We start from the raw sequence: 19,488 nt of genomic DNA, 5'->3' as shown, positions 1-19,488 counted from the left end.
GATTACTGACCCCCCCTACCCACTCCCCTATCTCACCACGGACAGGCCCTAAGATTCACCTGATGTAGCTGGTGAAGGTCAGATGGACCAAAACTTGCTGTTTAATATAGATATCAGATATATAATATAGATATAAGTGAGACTGTGCTGGAGTTGATTTAACTGTTTTGATAAACAGCCATAATGGTCCGTGGTGTAAATGCAAATCAATTCTCCTTCACAGTTGCTTAAGCAATGTTTTGGAAGCCGAGAGGATCTGAAGTCCCATTTCTTGTTTTGGGGGCACTGAAACTCTCCTATGAATGCACAATAACAGATAAGAAACTGTGGCGTTAGAAACAAATTCTATTAAAATGCTCTTTTTTCCACATGACTGTTTACTGGATGGAAACAAAGAGCAAAAATCCCTTCTAATCATTGGATGTTTTTTTGTTTTTTTGTTACTACTGAATGATTCATGTGTCTCTCCCAGGGGACCCAGAACTTCATGTTGATGTAATAGAATAACGTCTGCCCGGGCACAGACGGAGGCCTGTGCACACCAGCACAAACAGAGCACAGTCACACATTCGCCCGCATGCAAATTCTGAAATAAACAGACACTTTCAATTATTATCATTAGCCGTGACAACACATGCTGTTAGAGGCAGGGGAGTGAGAACAAACAGTTTGTGCTGCTGTGTATGACAGAAGTTGGGTGTGAAGGAAAAGTGAGCGTGTCATGTGTTGTGACAGTGTCAGCCTGTCACAACACATGACAAAATTCTCACCTCTGACTTAGACATATCAAACATCATCATACATCATCATACATGTGAACCAAGTGGTTGTCACACTTTTTAAGAATCCGTTAATACTAAAATCTTACAACATGGAAACTCCATCGATGTGCTTTTTACACAAGACAACCTTTTCATTGTAGTATTTTGTAATGTATTTTAAAGTTAGAAAAATAACTGCTGCAGAAACAGCAATATCATTTTACCCACAATCCAACAATGTTTTTTCATTTCGGTGCTCAGCAAAATTTAGCAACAGGACCAGCTGATCATAACCTGAACTATGGAAAGACTGTGGTGCTGTTGGTGTCCCAGTACCATTTTTATCTGATCATTCAGTCAGAGACAAACGCAGCTGAGTGAAATTTGAGATAAATAATTTCTACAGGTCAGAAATATAAACGCTGCATACTGCATGAAGCCTCAAACTGATGGAGCTGCACAATCGAACCTGAAGCATCAAACCAGACCTGCAAAACATGTTGCTGCTCGTCAGTATCTTAGTTTTTTTCTACATTTGACAGTTTGTGATGATTCTTTTGTGTTTGTGAAAACAGGAGTTGCCCTCAAATTCAGACCACATGGTACCATCTAAATCCATCAGTTCTCTTCTGCTTATACAATTCAGGGTTGCAGGGGTGCAGCTACTATAGGGTGAAAGGCAGACAACCATTCATACTCACACCTATGAGCAATTTAGAATGACCAATTTATCTAACCCCACTAAGTGCATGTCTTTGGACTGTGGGAGGAAGCAGGAGTACCTGGAGAGAACACGGAGAGAACATAAAAACTCCAGACAGAAAGACCCCGGCCAGGATATGCACTTTTGGCATTTAAGAAAGCTGCTAATCTGAGGCCTGCACAGCTTCTGTTTTGTTTGTTTTTTTAACATTGAATGTAGTCAGGTGCATAAAGAGGACATGATATTGGTATTTGAGGTTAAACCAACACTGGGATTGTAAAGCAGACTGCCAGAGACAGACCGTCTCTATCTACTCGTCTCCACTTCAGCTCAGATTTTAGCTGCAAACCTGAAGAGGAACACCTTCATGAACGCCACAGTCAGTTCAGCATGAAAACAAACACATTATCCACCTTTGTGTGACTCACTGCCGCTTTTGCATTGACCACAAATGTTAGCACCGCTAAGCTTTTTCCTGTGTGACATGCCTCACCCTTCCTCATTGCTGCACCTTAAACTTTTGACCTGAAAAAGAGGTGGAATAAACACATTTATCAGTTAAAACAAAAAGTGAAAAATCATCCATTTATGTGCTGCACTGTAGAGACTACCTGTGTTATCAGACTTCACATTATGTGACAATAAATCACAATTTTATAGATATAATTAGCAAGCAGTATGTGGTCTGTGAGATCTTTTCTGTTTAAAGCATTTGGTATTGTAATTTATAGCCATGTTAGTTTCTGACTGGGTAGCCCTTAGTTCAGGTGTATGAAATCCTTCCTTTTGGACCACAATATGCTCAAACTGAATGCCCTGGTATGCAGCAGCAAAAGCTCTACGTAGTTCTTTTAACTCTTCTTGAGTTCTTGTTTGTCTTTACAAGCAAGTTTCACACCATGAAATCCAACAATGAGGAACTGAAGTGTGCAAAAGTCACAGAGTTGATGAGGGATATAGACGAGGCTCAGGGACAGACTATGGTTTAATGCTTTCCACCTCTTTGGTTATTGCCAGTCAGAAAAGACACATTTATAGGACAATCATGCAAGATTGCCTGTTTCAAACTCATCTTCTTAACCCTTTATGTCAGTCATATCTCTGACCTTAACCTTAATGGTTTAAAATACATCATATATATAATTAAAAACTAAACGTAAAGCAGTGTGTCAAGATTTTAGTCTTTGTATGTAAGGATTTTTTTTCGTGTGTGTGGACAATTACTGCTAACTTCAGGGCAACCCTCCCCAGTGACATTATACAAACTAATGCATCGGGTCAATATGTGCAAGTCTAAATCATGTAACTGTTGCCTTCTAGGCCCCGCAGAATAAGAATGGCTCCTTATTTGTTACAAAATCCAGTTTTTTATTTGATTGTTTGTTTGTTTTTTTATAACTACATAGTATTGCTCTGATTTCTGTTTTATAACGTTTAACTCAGACCCCTCAGGTGGGTTAAAGCTTCTGTGAACCAGACTTAAAATAAAGGAGCATTTTTTAACTGATTTAGCGCTAAAGCTTTTTATTAGAACAAGTTAATGAGTCTGTCGGATTTAAAAGCCTTAAAATTTTTAAATTGGTTTTTGTTCTCATTTTAAAAAAAATGTTTTTAGTGTTTTAAAGTAATGTTTTTGAGTTCCTAACCTGACTATATGATTAAGCTTCTTCTTCTTCTTTGTTATTACCAGGGCCCTGCACTGAGGAAAAGTTCTCTTTCAATTTACGAAAAAGTCCACATATATATCCCACCCTGGACTTAAAGGCTGTTTTGAACTTTTTCTAAACTCAAAAAACAACAAAATACACTCTCATAACAACAGATTCTCATTATTTCTGTAGTACACTCACTCAGCTTTAAAACCACCCCATGTCCAGGTCCTAAGGGCTGATCTTAATTCAGTGATAGGCTCATTCAAAGTCATAAACAAACACCCTGACTAAATGGTCTAATCTATTGAAAAATGTTATATCAGGGGACTAATAACTTACTCAGGAGGATGCTTACATTATTCTAGCACGATAATCTGGAAATATAAAACATGCTGATTAAGAGGGTCACCGTGTTATCACAGAAAACATACATGTGCAATCACACGGTGGGTTTGCAATCGGGCCTCTGTCTTATATCACACCAGCAGAGCTTTCACATGATTCAGAGCTGATAAAGCAACCATGTCAGCTCTCATGTATGAAAACACTGACTGCATTTTAACTTAGTTATGTATCTGATTATCTTTAGGTAAATATTTTAATACGGCCATTGATACCGTGTGATTTTCTCTTGTAGCCTCAGCATATGATTCTCACCCAAAAATTGAATAGGGGTTTGAACCGGTTTTTTCAGAAGTGCACCAAAATACACTTCATGTTCTTTTGATTAGTTGTGGTGACACCTTTAATTTGACCTACATGGGTTTAGCCCCATGCAGACATGAGTTCAGCAGGGAAAAGCATGAAAACAGTTGGTATTATTTGAATTGTCTCAGTGTTCTTGTATGAAGCTGACTAAAGTTGGCTAATGCTGTCATTCTGGCAGAGGTAAACCAATGCTGCACTGCCTTAAATGGGAAACAGAGACCCAGACCTGTGCTTTACTACAACATGGCTCTGATTAAGACCAGATTGGTCTGCCTGCGGTTGGTTCTGAGCCGCGGCCAATGCTCAGGGACGAGGCTGCTAACAATGCGGTATGAATGCATGAATGTTAACCCCCACCTCCTCGCTCTTTCAGACGTTATATGTGCTTTACCGGTGATGCAAAAACAATCACATCAGTGCGGCTGGTTAGTGTGTTGGTCATTTTGCAGACCTTTGACAGTCTAGGCCAGGGGGCCATGTACAGCCCACTTTGATCTTATGTGGGCTAGACCAGTGAAACTCCTCTTTCTGTCAGTGTACAGAGATGTAATTGCATATTTCATTAATTACGTTTTAATATAAGAATAAGAAGAGTAGTATGTATATATAATAAATAAATGCAGCTGTAGTTATGGAAAGACATATTTTAGCATGACTCTTCGGGCTTAAATTACAAGAAGTAAATGTGTAAATTACAGAAATCTATAACTTAATTACTTTGGTGCTGTATGAACAGCCATGGGGGAGTTCTTTAACTGTAAGAAAAGCTCTAAAACCTGTGAAAATAAAGTTAAATGTCTAAAATTTGTGTCCTCCTTCGCATTTTCCAAAGCAGTCCAATGGGCCAGATTGGAGTTTTTTCTGGGCTGATTTTGGTCCCCGGGGTCTTATATTTCACACCCCTGTTTCAGGCTAAAGAACTCAATATAAAAAAATATAAATGATTATTCATAAGTGATAATATTCCATTATGAAGATTTTTTATTATTTCAGGACTTCCAGTTGTTTCAATCAAAAGGTCTTTCTTCTGCTGTGTCTTTCTTTACATTACTGTTATAAATTTATTTATTAATGTCTTGCTATCCTTCACTAAGCTGATCCTTGACTGGCAACAACAACAACAACAAAAAAAACTGTGAGGAGCAAAAGTGACTTAGACAGTAATAAAATCACATGTGTCACCTTCACAGTTGTGAAGGAGGAGGGTGTGTCTCAAATGTCAAGCTATGATCTGATCACACAGGATGCATTTTAAAACCAAGTGTAAACACACTCGTGAAGGTGGGAAATATTTGATGTTTCATACTGTTGATCGCCTCCTCCCTTCCTCCTTTCACTTTTCCTCTGCAGCCCAGGTTACTCACTGAATCATCAGCACAGCAACACTAACATCTGTCATGTTGTTGCATTAAAACTATCCATCTCTCCATCCTTTGCCCGACTTCTCATAAAAGTTTCAATTTAAGGGAGGCTGGGGCCTATTTTAGTTGTCCTGTAATAAATGTAAAAATAATTATTTTGTCTTTTTCCTTTAATTTCAAAGTATATTCTTTCTTCAGTAAGAATACACCGCTTCTCTTCTCTTCTCTTTTGCTGCCATCTTGTGGATAAAATTAATATTTTATTCACACTGGAAAAAGGAAACATACAGTTCTGTTCAGAGGTTTGTATACATTCATTATTAGTAATTTGGGGGGGTTATTTTTTTTCTCTGCACTGTTATTTATCTAATCCACGGAGTCAGAATTACATATACAGGATCAACTATATGCATACACCCCCAGTAGTATTTGGTTTTATGTTCCTCAGCAAGTTGAACTTTGACCTGACACTTTTGCTTATAATTGTGGCTGGATATTTGACCATTCTTCTTGGTTAAATGACTGGAGTTCATTTAAATAACTTGTTTCCTGACGCACATCCACAAATTTTCAGTATTGTTGAGACGTTTATTATTAGGCAGCTTTATCCATTCCAAAACCAGTTTTGATGTGTGTTTTAGGTCATTGTCTTGTTGGAACACTTAATTGTAAATGATTTATGAGGTGTTGTTGGTTGTAGGTTATTCATTAAAAGATACAAAAATATATTTAAGTAAACACATTCAGTCCTAGAGAACGTTTAATAAAAGCAATTACACAAAAATAAAGTAATATGAAATTAAAACAGAAAATTGTGACTAATCGTGAAGGACGTAAATACGGAAGCTTGTTTCCGCCGCTGAAAATAATATTTGTTTGTGTTGATTTTCTATGTTGTCCTTAATAACGTTTTACGTTATTTTTTTAATTTCAAGATATTTGGTCAGAAGTTTGAGTCGATAAATCGAGGTTTTGACTTAGTGGCAAAGAATATTCGTTTTCCAGTGTCAGAAACAAGCTTCCATACACATTAGCATACGCTTGTTGTCGGTGTCCCTCGTTACTAGCCGTAGTTTACGTCACGAAACAAGCCGAACTGAACAGCATGGAGGAGCTTGTATGACCTTCTGATGATATTTTCCCGTAGTTGTAGTGAGTTAATTTTGTATTGTCTATTTTCAGTGGTATTTCGTATTCTTGCCGAATTACATCAGTTTATTTTTAGGACCTTTTTTTTTTATAAGAATGTATCTTTAAGTTAATGCTAACATGAGAAGGCTAACCGTGTAGCGGCTATTTTACGTTGACTCAAATTGTTAGTACAGTTGTCGGCTCAGAGGTTTTATCCGGTCAAACTGTAACTGAACGTGTCTTTAGATTGATTAAATTTAAGTTGAGGCTCATCAGTATATAATGACGTCAGGGTTGATAATATTTTGTTTCTGCAGGTTGAGTAAAGCTTTGCAGGATGTCAGTCAAGCACGCATCAGTCCATGCCAAATGGATCATCGGCAGAGTCATCGGGACCAAGATGCACAAAACTGCCAAAGTGAGAGTTACCAGGCTGGTGCTGGACCCTTACCTGCTCAAGGTGAGCCTTTAGGAGATTAAGCAGCTTTTATAAAATAAGAGTCTAAGTGCTTTAACATGGGCCTGTTAAGCTACAGAGTAAATGAAGTACAGAAGGAAACTATTACAGGTTGTTGGAGAGCAGAGTAAAAACAAAAATATTAGAAAAGCCTTTTTAAAGATGGTGTCCACAGCTAAAGGGCCCTGAAGAGAAAAGGCTCAGATACCTTTAGGGAGAGATTATACCCCTATGCAGGTGTTTAGACGGACAGCTTTGCATACCAGATGTGTGTGGGAGTGAGCCAATACTGTTGATGTTATTTTTGAAGGCTGTGGATGTCCGAAAATGGCTTCGCATACCTGTTCTGGTGACGTTATGCAAGTCAGACTCATTGCATGCTGTCAGAGGAAATGAGTAGATCACTGGCATTACTCTTGAGTTGGGACTTAGGAGCAATGCTGAGGATCTGAGGCTTTGCTCTATTGACTCCATGATGTAGTATCTTTTAATTCATTTACGAAAATGTCAGTGTTTTCAACAAAATTGAGTTTTATATGGCAAAACATTCCATTTGTTTCATTATTTTTCATTGCTTTAAACATAGAGGTATTTTAGTTTTTATTTATTTATTTCACAAAGTTCTTTTTTCTCATTTACCAAAATTTGTTGTACATCTCGTTGCACCAGTGCATAATGTTGCTGTAATGCAAGCTTCTAAGGAAATTAGAGATTGGATAGATTAGAAGTAATGCTGAAATGCAGTGTAACTTTCTCAGAGATGATGTTTCAGATATAAATTCATGTTGATTTGACTCAACACAGCGTTTAAAAAAAGATTAAAAGTATATTAAATAAGATATTAAAATGGCAACACTGATAAAAGTTTGACTTAAGTATACCTCTGTAAAATATTTTGATTAAAATGCTGTGGCCATTATGTAAGATTTGTTGTATACAGAGTGTAATTGGTCATGTGACCAGAGTTAAGAGCATGACAGTGCTATTGTGAGTCAGAACTAGCATGGATGCAGAGGAGAGACATAGAGCTCCAAATAACTATTAGTCAGTAACCAAAATTTTACTTGTCAAGATATTGTCACAAAGTGCTTCTAAACAAAAGTGCTTGAACATAAAAACAAGTTTCCCAAAAAACAAGTTTGAAAAGATTATTTTTAGGTGCTTTTTAAGAGAGATCACCAAATCCAAAGATTTCAAACTCAGAAGGAAAGAGTTCCAGAGAGTGCAGGATAGTTTTGCAAAAGCTCCCTCTTCTTTAGTTCTCAGAATTATTTGATACTCTGTACACATCCTGGTCACATGACCTCCTGGGAACGTATAGATGTAAAAGTTCTTTGTTGTACAGTGGAGTTTGTCCATGCAGAGTTCTATAAGTCAAAACCAGAATCTTAAAGTGGACTCCAGAGTTAATGGGGAGCCAGTGCAGCCGGGTTGGCAACAGTGTCACTTAGTCAAAAGCCTCCCAGCGGCACTCTGTACAACCTCTCATCGGTCCCAGGAGGCTTTGCTTAGACAAATGAACAATGAATTAAAGTAATCCAAATACAATAAAATAAAGGCATCAATTGAGGTTCTAGATTGATGATTTAAAATGTTTCAAGAGAACTTGGAGATTTCATGACATTAGACACAATTATGTCCGGGGTACAAACAAGGACTTCTGTTTTTTCTTTTTTGTCATTAAGAAAACTTAGAGCCTTGCAATTTATTCTTTATGTAATCCAAGAGGCACACATGGTGACGGTTATTTGTTTATAATGGACATAATGTTGTTTTTATGCCTTTACATGGACGGTGAGGTCCACTGTCCCATGTTTCAGTGACTTTTCAGCACATTTCTGCTGAAGGCGACTACCTGATAAACCAGAAAGACCAAATCATCTGCAAAAAGCAGAGACGGGAGCCTCGGGCCACAAAAGTGTCAGCTTTCTGCCACTTGGATCCAACTAGGAATTCTGGGCATAAAAGTTCAAGCATTTATGAATTTATATTTAAATAACTCTGATATTGTCTCTTTTTCTCCTGTAGTACTACAACAAAAGGAAGACTTACTTTGCCCATGATGCATTGCAACAGTGCACTGTGGGAGATATTGTCCTCCTCAAGGCTCTGCCTGAGCCCAGAAGCAAACACGTGAAGCATGAACTGTCAGAGGTCGTGTATAAAGTTGGCCGAGTGGTTGACCCCCTAACAGGAAAGAGGGTTGCAGGAACTGAATTTGTGGAGCCCCTAACAGACCTTCCACTTCAGGAGGAGACGACGCTATTAGAGAAACTGCAGGAGCTCAACATCTCTGCTGCCCCCAGTGCAGCCGATTCCCCACTGGCACAAACTCCCACTTCATGACAGAAAACTGTGATTTCATGCAGTAATATCAGCTTACTTGTCTCTCTACAATGCTTGTGTTTCAAGTGTTAATGTGAATTTATGTTTATAAACTGAGAATCTTTGCTGTACATGTATGGGTAAAGAGACTAAATATAACTTCCTCGTTACCTGTTTAGGTTGTGGACACCTTTCAGAGGAATTTGCAAAATAAAACATCGCAAACGAACAATGTCATGCAAGGTACTCGTGTCTGTTATCCAGGTTAGAAATATATTATAATCAAAAGGTGAAGGCCTGGGCTGGATTGTCCAATGGGCATTCTGGGCATGTGCCCAGGGGCCCATGTACAGTTGAGGACCCATCCAAGAGACAAAGAAAGAGGAGGGAGGAAAAAATAAATGCCGTTATGGTATTCAATTAAATCTGACAAAGTAGATATCAGGTGTGTGAATACAAAAATGTACATTTGGCATGGTATTATCATAGAACATGCAAAAGCTTTGGCTGCTTCATTTTCCATTTAATATAAGGTACTTTGGAGCATTAAGTTAAGTTGTAATGACTTTTATTGACCCAACAAGGAAAATTATTATGTTACATCAGCGGGATACAGAAGAAATAATAGTTAATGATAATATTGTAAATAATAATAGTTTACATAAATAATGGTTTAAGTACAATAGGTGCAGCCCTTCAAATTTACCTGTAAAATGGGCCCGCTGGTGGGCCCATGGTCAATAAAGGGTTAGACTGAGATAGTGCACAACTTTTATGTATACAATGGTGATTTAAAAAAACTATAAAAATCAAAATTGTGTTAAAGAAGAATTAAAAGTAAGAGGGAGATTGTTTAAGAGAGTAGTGCAAATTGCATTTATAAATAATATGCACTTTATAATCTGAAAAAAAATTGTATGCAGGGGTGTGTAAAGGGATGATCCGGATGTGGTGAGGGGTGATTCCAGTGAGTGGTGCTCTGTAAGTGAGTCTGGTCTAATTACTGACGGAGCTGTCCTGACTGTTTATTGTTATACAAAGGTGCAGTGAATGAAATTTTTAGGTAAAAACTGTTCACTTTTAAGTAATGGGGATATGCAGATTATAAATACAAGCTCAGCAGGCGGACTGATCAAAGCCCCCAAAACTATGAGAACTTTATATAAATCCAACAACAGCGAACTCTGCGTGTTTTGTATTAAGCTGTGTTAATATCCGTGCTTTAAATCACCCCACAAGTGATTCCGGTACTCTCGGTTCTGACTCGGGGTCACGCTCCCGTGAGTAACGTCAGCTCCTGCGGGAACCGGACTGCGGCTGCAGCCTCCAGCAACCGCCACACGGCTTTCGAGGAAAGATGGCGACCCAAGTCCTTCAAACAGTGGGTAGAGGCCTCAAACAGACGAGAAGCGTGCTTCATGCGAGCAGCCCGGTGAACGTCGCCCTCAGGTTAGACTCTTCTATATACAGTTTATCTGTGCAGGTGCATAAATCTTGCTTAAAAGTCATTAAACTTCTGCTCGTGTAGCCCCAATGACAAAGTGCGGGCTGCTAGGCGGCTAAGCTAACGCTAAAGGGAACGTAAGGACGTTCGCTACGTTTACATCTCTGTGTAACGTAGCTAGCATTAGCCATGTAGCTGTAAACTTGCTAACTTTCTGCTAACATTGATTGTTACCCCCACGATTTTTAAAATAAACAGCGAGGCAACTTGTCCTAACAATCGTCAGAGTCTGATTTATGATGCCATGCGTGCTTTTATAGACTTGGTTTGAAGAAATGATTAAAAATTTACAGCCGAGTCTTAAACTGAATTCAACTTCAAGGTCAAAATGCATTGAATTGCTGCACAGCTGTGCTTGTTTTGGTCACTGGACGATTCAGTTTCCTCGCTGCAGCAGCTGAGCGGCCTAAATTAAGCTGTTATTTCCATTTGAAAGGCAGAGATTTGTATAAAACTGACTACAGTGTGACACTTAACTGTGTTTTAATGTCTTTTTTTTTTGGTGCATTATTTGGAAAATCGGTGGACTGTTTCCTGTCAAGCTCAGCCGCTACACGTGCTGCCTGTTGGCACTTGTAGATCGAGTACGTTACCAGAAAATGTGGGAAGGCTGATTAAAGTCAGTGCAGACTAATCTCAGGGTTTTGTGCTGTCTGTAGACCCTACAGCCTTTTGTGCTGCTGACCTCTGGAATGCATAGGTTGGCTGGGCTAAAAAAAGATTTGCACCTTTTCTTCAGTCGCCATTTACTAGTTTACACCGCTGGCTCTTGCAGTAAAACTGACCTCGTTCACTTTTTACATTGCATATTTCATAACAAGACAGTAACGGTATCATTAAATATAGCCTGTCCACATCTGTGTTTTTGAGACTTGGACTGATAAAGCAGCAGTTAGAGGTTTAACACCAGACTATATATATCAGACGTTCACAGAGAAATACAATACAGAATAGAAGGAAACAGGGTTGGATTATTAGGGGAGCTTTGCTTTTGTTGGTACTTAAATGCTGCATTGTGTAGCCAAAGAAATGTTGATTGTATCCAACTTTTTTTTTTTTTAATCTCACCACAGGAGCCTCTCAAATGTTGGTGATGAAAGCTGGTTCAAATCCCTTTTTGTTAGAAAAGTCATCCCCAGAAAAGATGCTCACTCTCACCTGCTTGCCAAAAAAGAAGACAACAACCTGTACAAAATACAGTGTATGTATTGCTCGCAGTGGGACACAGTTAATGATTACCACAACTGTTAATAAACCCATGAAATCTGTTTGATCATGTTATCTACTCATGTTTTGTGTGTTCTTTTTTGTTGCAGTTCACAATGTCAAGCCTGAGTGCCTTGATGCTTACAATCAACTTTGGTATGAGTCTTTGCTGTGTTAGCTTAATTCAGATGTCACATCAGAGCTCTTTTTTGCAACCAGTACGTCAGATATTTTGCATTTTTACACTTTTTTTCCTTTTTGTCCATGTCTTCAGTGAGGACGTCTTGCCTTCCATTCACACTGACCCTGAATACCCCTGTGAGCTTGTAGGCACCTGGAACACATGGTATGGGGAGCAGGATCAGGCAGGTAAGAACATCCACCATACCCGAGTTATACCAGACTTTGTATTTAAATGTCAGCGAGGTGAATTATTTGAGGCCATTCAATCTGGTTATTCGTCAAAGCTCAACCTCCTCTTTAGAAGAGGAAACATTAGATTGAAATCTCACAAACATATTACTAGAAGGTAAAAATGAGAACAATGTTCATCATGACTATTATTTACCAGGTGCTGCTGTAGTTCTAGCCTTTTGAATGTGCTTCTTGTAGTTGATTCTTCAGAATAAGCAGTTTATGGATATAGACTTGAGATATGTTGTTTTGGGTTTTTTTTTAAATCAATAAATCCAGCATTTTCATGCAATCCTCAGACTCATTTTATAATCAATATTGTTGCTTTAAGCTCTACAAGATGCAAATTATTTGACCTCTTGATCGTGAGCCTCATTGATTAAGGAGAAACTGTACATGTTTACGTTAAATCAAGTTGTACAGCAGGATAGTCTTGCTGAGGTGTGGTGGATTTTTCAAACTATGCTGTTATCTTGGTGTAAAAACAGATCTTACTTAAAGGCACTGTGGTTTTTCTCCTCTCTCAGCTTTTCTATTTCAGTTAATTATAGCTGAGACTGAACTGAACTTTTTCCTGGCTGCTCTCCATTTTGTCCAAGTGGTGACATTTGTCGTTCCCCAGCTGTGGGCCCTCTCTAGTGTTACAGAGCTGTAATGTTGGCAGTGTCAGGAAAGGTTTTCTGAAAGGTTGCATCAGTAAACCTTCAGCATGTGAACACTACAGTATATGGTGCTATGTTTCTAGCTTGTAGCTGTCCCTTTTGGCTCAGTCTGATAGTCATAGTTGTGTTTTGTATTCAGATTTGGAAATTTGGTCTTTGAATTCGGATTTTTTTTTCCTGCTTTGCAGTCTGATGCTAATTCTCGAACTAGCAGATAAAAGGCATTTAGCTTAATGGGAAGATAAACATTAGAATTGTTTCTTTTAATATTTTCCGAGATACTACACGTATTAAATGCACTCAGTGGCCACTTTATTAGGTAGACCTGTTCAGCTGTTCATTAACTCAAATATTTAATCAGCTGATCATATGTCAACAACTCGGTGCACTTAGGCATGCAAACATGGTCAAGAAAGGGGAAGAAATGTGTTTTAAGTGTCATTGAATGTGGCATAGCTGTTGGTGCCACACACAACACACAAACTGTTGATCTACTGGGATTTTCCCACACACCCATCTCTAGGTTTACAAAGACTGGTCAGCAGATTTCAATCCAGTAGAGCACTTTTGGGATGCGGTGGAAAGAGAGTTTCTCATCATAAATGTGCAGCTGACTAGTCTGCAGCAACTATGTGATGCTGTCACAACCCTAACCCTAACCCTGTGTATCTAATAAAGTGACTGGGGGAGTGAATGAACATGGCACTAACATGGCACTAACATACACTATCTTAGTGCCATGTTCATTTTTTTCACTTTATGAAATTAAGAATTTTTCTTTTTTCTAAAATGTAATTGTAGTGGTAAGATGACATGATGTCTTTCACATGTATACACAGAAATGGACTGGAGATTCATGCTGTATAGACTGAATCCCATCATGCTCCACAATCACGGGTGGTTCAGAGGGAGGTCTAACCACAGATGCTATTGTGAAAAACTCTTGCCCAGAAAAAAAAACACAACAAGATCTATTTAAGAGCTACGTTATTTTTGGCTCTTCTGCTCCTTCTATTCTAGTTCACCTGTGGAGATATCGGGGAGGATACCCGGCTCTCACCGAAGTCATGAACAAACTCAGGCAGAATAAGGTAACGGGTGCTCTGATTAGTTAAGCCCACTGGCCGTTGGTGATCTGTAGGCCAATGTTTCCAGCAGTGCACCCATCTAGCTAGACCCACGTGACATTTTCCTTCCATCTTCATCTTTAATGTTTCCAGTAATCTGTAAAGATTATTTACAGAATCATGCTTTGAAGAAGGAAAGTGTTAATGAACAGATGATTCATGCTGCAGGTTTAATCTTCAGAAATGTGTTTTTTTTTCTTAGTTTTTGGAAAACCCTGCAGATAAAATAAAGTAAGTGGCTTGTAAGAATGTGTTCCTCCCACATTGAAGAGCATGAGCTGATATGTCAGATAATTACAAAGTAAATCAACCTGTTTCACATATTTGTGGCACTGCCCCCTGGTGACAGAATACAGCTACCACATGTAAACAAGAGGCTGCGCAAAGGTTTTGTGCAGGAACAGTGCACATCTGTGACAGTCCCTTTACCAAGTGTCCTTTGGCAAACCTCATGACTTTAATTTGCACAATTCCACAAACTTTAATCAGTAAATACATACTACTGTTAATCTGCCCAGACAATTTACTCATCTCGCTCACTTTCTAACAACACTGCATACATTAAGTACCACATGGCAATTTAGAAGTGTATACACTAGATATATAACCATAAATGCCATATATATGTATTCTCTGCATATCTCTATCCTCTTATTATACCTTCTCAGAAAAGGTGATTTATATATATTTTTATTAATCCAGGTAAAAAGGTCTTTTCTTTCACTTAAATTGTCTGAATGCACACTAGCTGACTTTCATTGTCTAGATCCTGATCAGACTTAACAGTCGAACAATATGAATGCAAATATATTTGGCAGTTATTTTAGCTGAGTCAGATTTTCTGAGCGCTGTGCGTCTTTTATTTGTCATTGCTGTAGAAGTTTATGGAGTACAGGAATGAGAGGGGGAAGATGCTGCTGTCTCGTAGGAACCAGCTGCTGCTGGAGTTCAGTTTTTGGAACGAACCCGTCCCTCGTCCAGGACCCAACATCTATGAGCTCCGATCATATCAACTCAGGGTAACTCTCTTTTATGAACTACAAAATTGGTCCTCCTCCCTCTGTAAGTCTGGGTTTTGGGGGGGAGTGTTTTGTTTTTTGCGGTACATGTAAAGAACATGATCTTTACCTTCTTTTTCTCAGCCAGGGACAATGATTGAATGGGGAAATTACTGGTAAGGCACAACTTTCTTTTTCATGTAATATCTGAGCCACAGTTGTGGGGGATAACCATGTGAGCTATAGTTCCCTTTGTAATAATCTTGTAGCTACAATCTAAAAAGTTCCTCACTGCTATTTTGTTGGTTTCACACATTGTTGCAGGTGAATATGAGTCGGTGGTACTTTGTGACCACAAAATTTATGCATGACTCCTGAGCATGACCACATAATAATAATAATAATAATACATCTTTAACTGTCTGGCCTTCATTTAATATATGTTAATATATTTATCTGTTGGATTTAAATTGATTTTGACTATGAAATTTTTATTGTTAATTATATAAAACCAAACATGCAGGAAAGATGATGACAATGCTGATAGTTTAAAACTGAAATTTGATGTACTGACTTGGAATGAGCGGAGTATTGGTGGATGCTGTGGTGTTTTAATTACTGCCACTCTTTTTAGAAGCTGTTTTGTGTAACGTCTTTGGTGCTGTGCAGGGCTCGGGCTATTGAGATTCGCCAGCAGAACCAAGAGGCGGTGGGAGGCTTTTTCTCTCAGATTGGAAGTCTGTACACAGTTCACCACTTATGGGGTAAGACGAGTTTCCAGGATCATTCAAGAAAAATGCTGCAAAGATTATCTAGGTCACCTACAAATCCAAATGTATGTACATATTTTTGGTAACCTACTAAATAGTGTAGTGTTTAACACATGCATTTTAGATGTAAAACAGCGGTCCCTAACCCCCGGGCCACAGACCGGTACCGGTCCGTGAGTAGTTTGGTACCGGGCCGCGTGAGTTTACGCTCAAGTGTGAAATTTGTGGTTTTCAGGGTTTTTATCGTTAACTCGGATTCCCTGGGTCTTTCCCCATGTTGTAGTTGTGTGTCTTATTTTGAAAGAACTATTTACGCATTACCATAGCGACTGGAGAGCATTAAGGGGCAGAGAGGAGGATGTTACTCTCAATGTACAGCTTTTACTCAATGAGTTTGAATGTGTTTCTTTCCAGCTTACAAAGACCTGCAGTCCAGAGAAGACACCAGAAATGCAGCCTGGCAGCGTGACGGCTGGGACGAGGTTGTTTATTACACAGGTAGGTTTCAGTCTGATACTGCTTTAATACAAGTTTTGTTACTGTAAGTGCAGAGTCTTGTTGTTCTGTTGTGGGCATAAAACATTAAAATTAATGTGTTTTATATCTATTATCCATGTTTGTGTCATGTTAATCTTAAATCAGAATATTGATTTCAGACATTTAAGCTCGGATTAACCCAAGCTGCCAACAGTTTATTATAAATTATCGATCAAGAATAGAATAAAAAAAAAAAGACTGTAACCATATTCTCTTCTCAACGCTTCAAATGCTGGAAGTATTGACTTTTTAACACACCTTGGTAGTAATGGATTTTCAGAAACTAAAGGTGTGTTTTAAAAAGATACAATAGGTGCAATCCTACAGAAAAGAAACTTACCTTTTACAAAGTGTCTTTTTTATAATCGCTTTACTGGGAGAAAAGGCATCATGAGGTCAAGGAAAACAGTAAAGCAGACCACATAAGGACATAGGAAAAGAGACTCAGGTTGCACTAAAGTGCCTGCAGTGTGTCAGTAGATGCTGTTGACTTGGCTTTGCAGCATTGAAACTGCTATAATCTAAAAGTGAATTGCAAAAAGCACATCTTTAATACTTCATCCTGTTGTGTCATTACTGTGTTTGCTACAGATCATATAAACAAAGACAACTTTGTGATAAAACAGTTTTTTTATTTAGCTGCTTTCTTCTCACATCATCTCTTCCTGCTGAAGAGTTGATCAGTGTGACAGCTACCTTTTAATAATGTTTTATGTGAATTAATGTTAACCCTAAATGCTGGCAATACTGCAAACTGAATTATGTTAAACGTCATTAATGCCAGTGTATATCCTCAGCTGCATGAGGTATAGAAGCACTGTAACATCTTTCTTTAGTGTTTAGAAAATGCAGCCTCTTAGCTGGCAATGAAGTCTCCCTGTTAGGAAGCTTCCCAATGAAAAACTGACTATTCAGCTACAGCCAAAGTCTACATCAGGGAGCAGGAACAATGGTGTCAGTGAGTTACTTTTGCGTTCATTCACTGGACATTTTAGCCACTAAAACTTGTTATTGCTGTAAAGGTTCTTGGGAAAATGAATTGCCCACCTCTGCTCTAAAGTGACCGGCAGGGTTACTGTGTGTTGGTTGTACATAGAGCTTTGCAGACTTTCACCAGTGGGCTGTGTTACAAATATGTGGAATAAACAACAGCTGCTCTGAGTTATTCTTGTTTGTGTTTTAGTTAATGCTTTTAGCTTTAAGCTCATGCTGTGGAGAAGACTGAAATCATAACATACAGAGCTTCAGTGTCTCTCCCTTTCCTGTTCAAGCCTGCTTTTCATCACCTTTGGGATTCATGCCTTCCTTTTCATTGGAGGACTCCACACAAGCATGTCTGTAGATTACATACTCGTAATTCTTCACTTGTTCATACCTACACAAATGGACACAAATGTGGCACAATAAATTCTACTTCAATGTCTCTCTGATGCCTGAATCTATGAAGGATTGATTTAGCAATAGGAAGTTACAACTTACACCAACTCAGGCCTTAATAAAATAAAATGAATAAAACTAAGAACTCTAGCTATAAATTCATGAAACATTGGCAAATTTAAATGAGATAGAGTTGTGTTCCCTGTTGGAAATTTGTTGTTAAGACTGTTGTTTGTTCTTCATCCCACAGTCCCTCTTATTCAGCACATGGAGTCTAGAATAATGATTCCCATGAAGACTTCGCCCTTGAAGTAACTACTAACACCTGGGGGACCACCAGCCGCCACTGCAACTATTACACTGATCTGTCGAGAGTGTAACCAACCATCAAAGTGTGCACTGCCAGGGAAATCGGCTCAACATCAACACAATCTTGTCTCCTTTCTTTTGGTTTCTTTTCTGTTTGGATGATGAGGTCAAAATGATTGTCACCAAAACTGTACCTGTTACAGCAGTTACTGTGTTACTGACCTATTAATGTGGTGTGTTTATGATTTGGGGGCACACTCCTCTTCCCTTTCTGTCATTTAAAGAGTGTTTGAAATGTCTTGTCTGTCATTTTGTTTCTTTTCTTTTCCTTTCTTTGTTGTTTGTGTGCTGGTCACAGGGCCTGAAAAATATCTTTAAATGTACAAGAAAATTTAATATGATTTTAAAGTCCTGAAACAAAATGACGATCACCAGTGTCTTACAGCAGAAAATGTGAGCTCACGGTAGCTCACTGTCAAAATCACATGGCTTAAAAAAACATATTGAGTGGTCAGTTTCACAGAGATAAACCTGCAGTTTAAAGTTCAGTGTTTTTAAAATGAGCACTAAAGCTAAGTTGCAGGTTTTGGTCTGTGTTTCAGAGCCACAATCTCACTCCAAGTTCCTATTGTCCACTCCTCCTTTGTTGCACAGCTTCGATCCAGCCAACTTGGTGTTTACTCCTTTCAGAATAATTTGACTGGATGAACCAATTCCTGTCAACAATACTGTAATGAACATGCACACAAGTTGCCAGCTCATCGTTTTTAGTCTCACCAGAATCATGAATGCTGAATTTGAATCATTTGCCTTGTTTTTTTTGTTTTTTATTTTAAACTGACCACAACTCCTGATTCTTCAAACTGTGACATATGACACACACGCCTCTTTCAGAGAGAAGACATGTTTTTGAATCCAGCGGAACTAATCTGTATTTACAATACAGCCTGCTGTACACTTACTGACAAGTTTGGCCTTTCCCTATATCAAGTAGATAATGTCTGGGTGATTGTATGCTCTGACTAAGATCAATGTTTTCTTTCTTTCTTTTTTTTTCTTTTTAAATGGGCGGACTGTAGATATACATAGTGGGATTATTGGCCAAACCGTAGATACAGACCCTCCTGAATCTGAATGTGCAGGGTCTTCTATTACCCAGCGGGTGTTGATAAACCTGTGAACAGGAGAGTCGTATCTTGTGTGATAAATTGTAAAATGCAGTGCTTTAATAAGATTAGTTGTACATATTTAATTAAACTTCTGATAAAAATTAAGTCTCCTGTTTGTCATGGGTTGATTTTTGACTGTCAGACCACAATTTTCTGTTTTCTTCAGCATTTAAAAAAATTAAACATGCATATTAATTTTGTATGCTGAAGAAAGCGTCATGCTACTATATAAAATGGTACGGCTTAAAAATAATAGCAATAGTTTAAAAACATGTTTAAAATTTCCGACTGAATCCATCCTCTCCTTATTTTGCAGC

The 19,488-nt window shown here is 38.4% G+C and overlaps 2 protein-coding genes across 2 annotated transcripts; both read left to right on the top strand.

The window, feature by feature from the left end:
* Window positions 1–6,213: 6,213 nt before the first annotated feature.
* On the top strand, window positions 6,214–9,335 carry mrps17 (mitochondrial ribosomal protein S17). Its single transcript, XM_031736003.2, has 3 exons — window positions 6,214–6,337; window positions 6,634–6,776; window positions 8,802–9,335. The coding sequence occupies exons 2-3, from the start codon at window positions 6,654–6,656 to the stop codon at window positions 9,117–9,119; spliced, it is 441 nt and encodes a 146-aa protein (XP_031591863.1). The 5' UTR covers window positions 6,214–6,337; window positions 6,634–6,653; the 3' UTR covers window positions 9,120–9,335.
* A 1,007-nt stretch (window positions 9,336–10,342) lies between these two features.
* Window positions 10,343–19,276, top strand: LOC116317285 (protein NipSnap homolog 2-like). Its single transcript, XM_031735999.2, has 10 exons — window positions 10,343–10,547; window positions 11,676–11,803; window positions 11,919–11,964; window positions 12,083–12,177; window positions 13,905–13,975; window positions 14,890–15,030; window positions 15,154–15,185; window positions 15,679–15,773; window positions 16,194–16,277; window positions 17,944–19,276. Exons 1-10 carry the CDS (start codon window positions 10,456–10,458, stop codon window positions 18,006–18,008), a joined length of 849 nt encoding a protein of 282 aa, XP_031591859.1. The 5' UTR covers window positions 10,343–10,455; the 3' UTR covers window positions 18,009–19,276.
* Window positions 19,277–19,488: the final 212 nt, after the last annotated feature.

Source organism: Oreochromis aureus, linkage group 10 (genome assembly GCF_013358895.1).
Source record: "Oreochromis aureus strain Israel breed Guangdong linkage group 10, ZZ_aureus, whole genome shotgun sequence".
In the NCBI taxonomy this organism is placed as follows: domain Eukaryota; kingdom Metazoa; phylum Chordata; class Actinopteri; order Cichliformes; family Cichlidae; genus Oreochromis; species Oreochromis aureus.
This window is presented reverse-complemented; position numbering and strand designations above follow the sequence as displayed.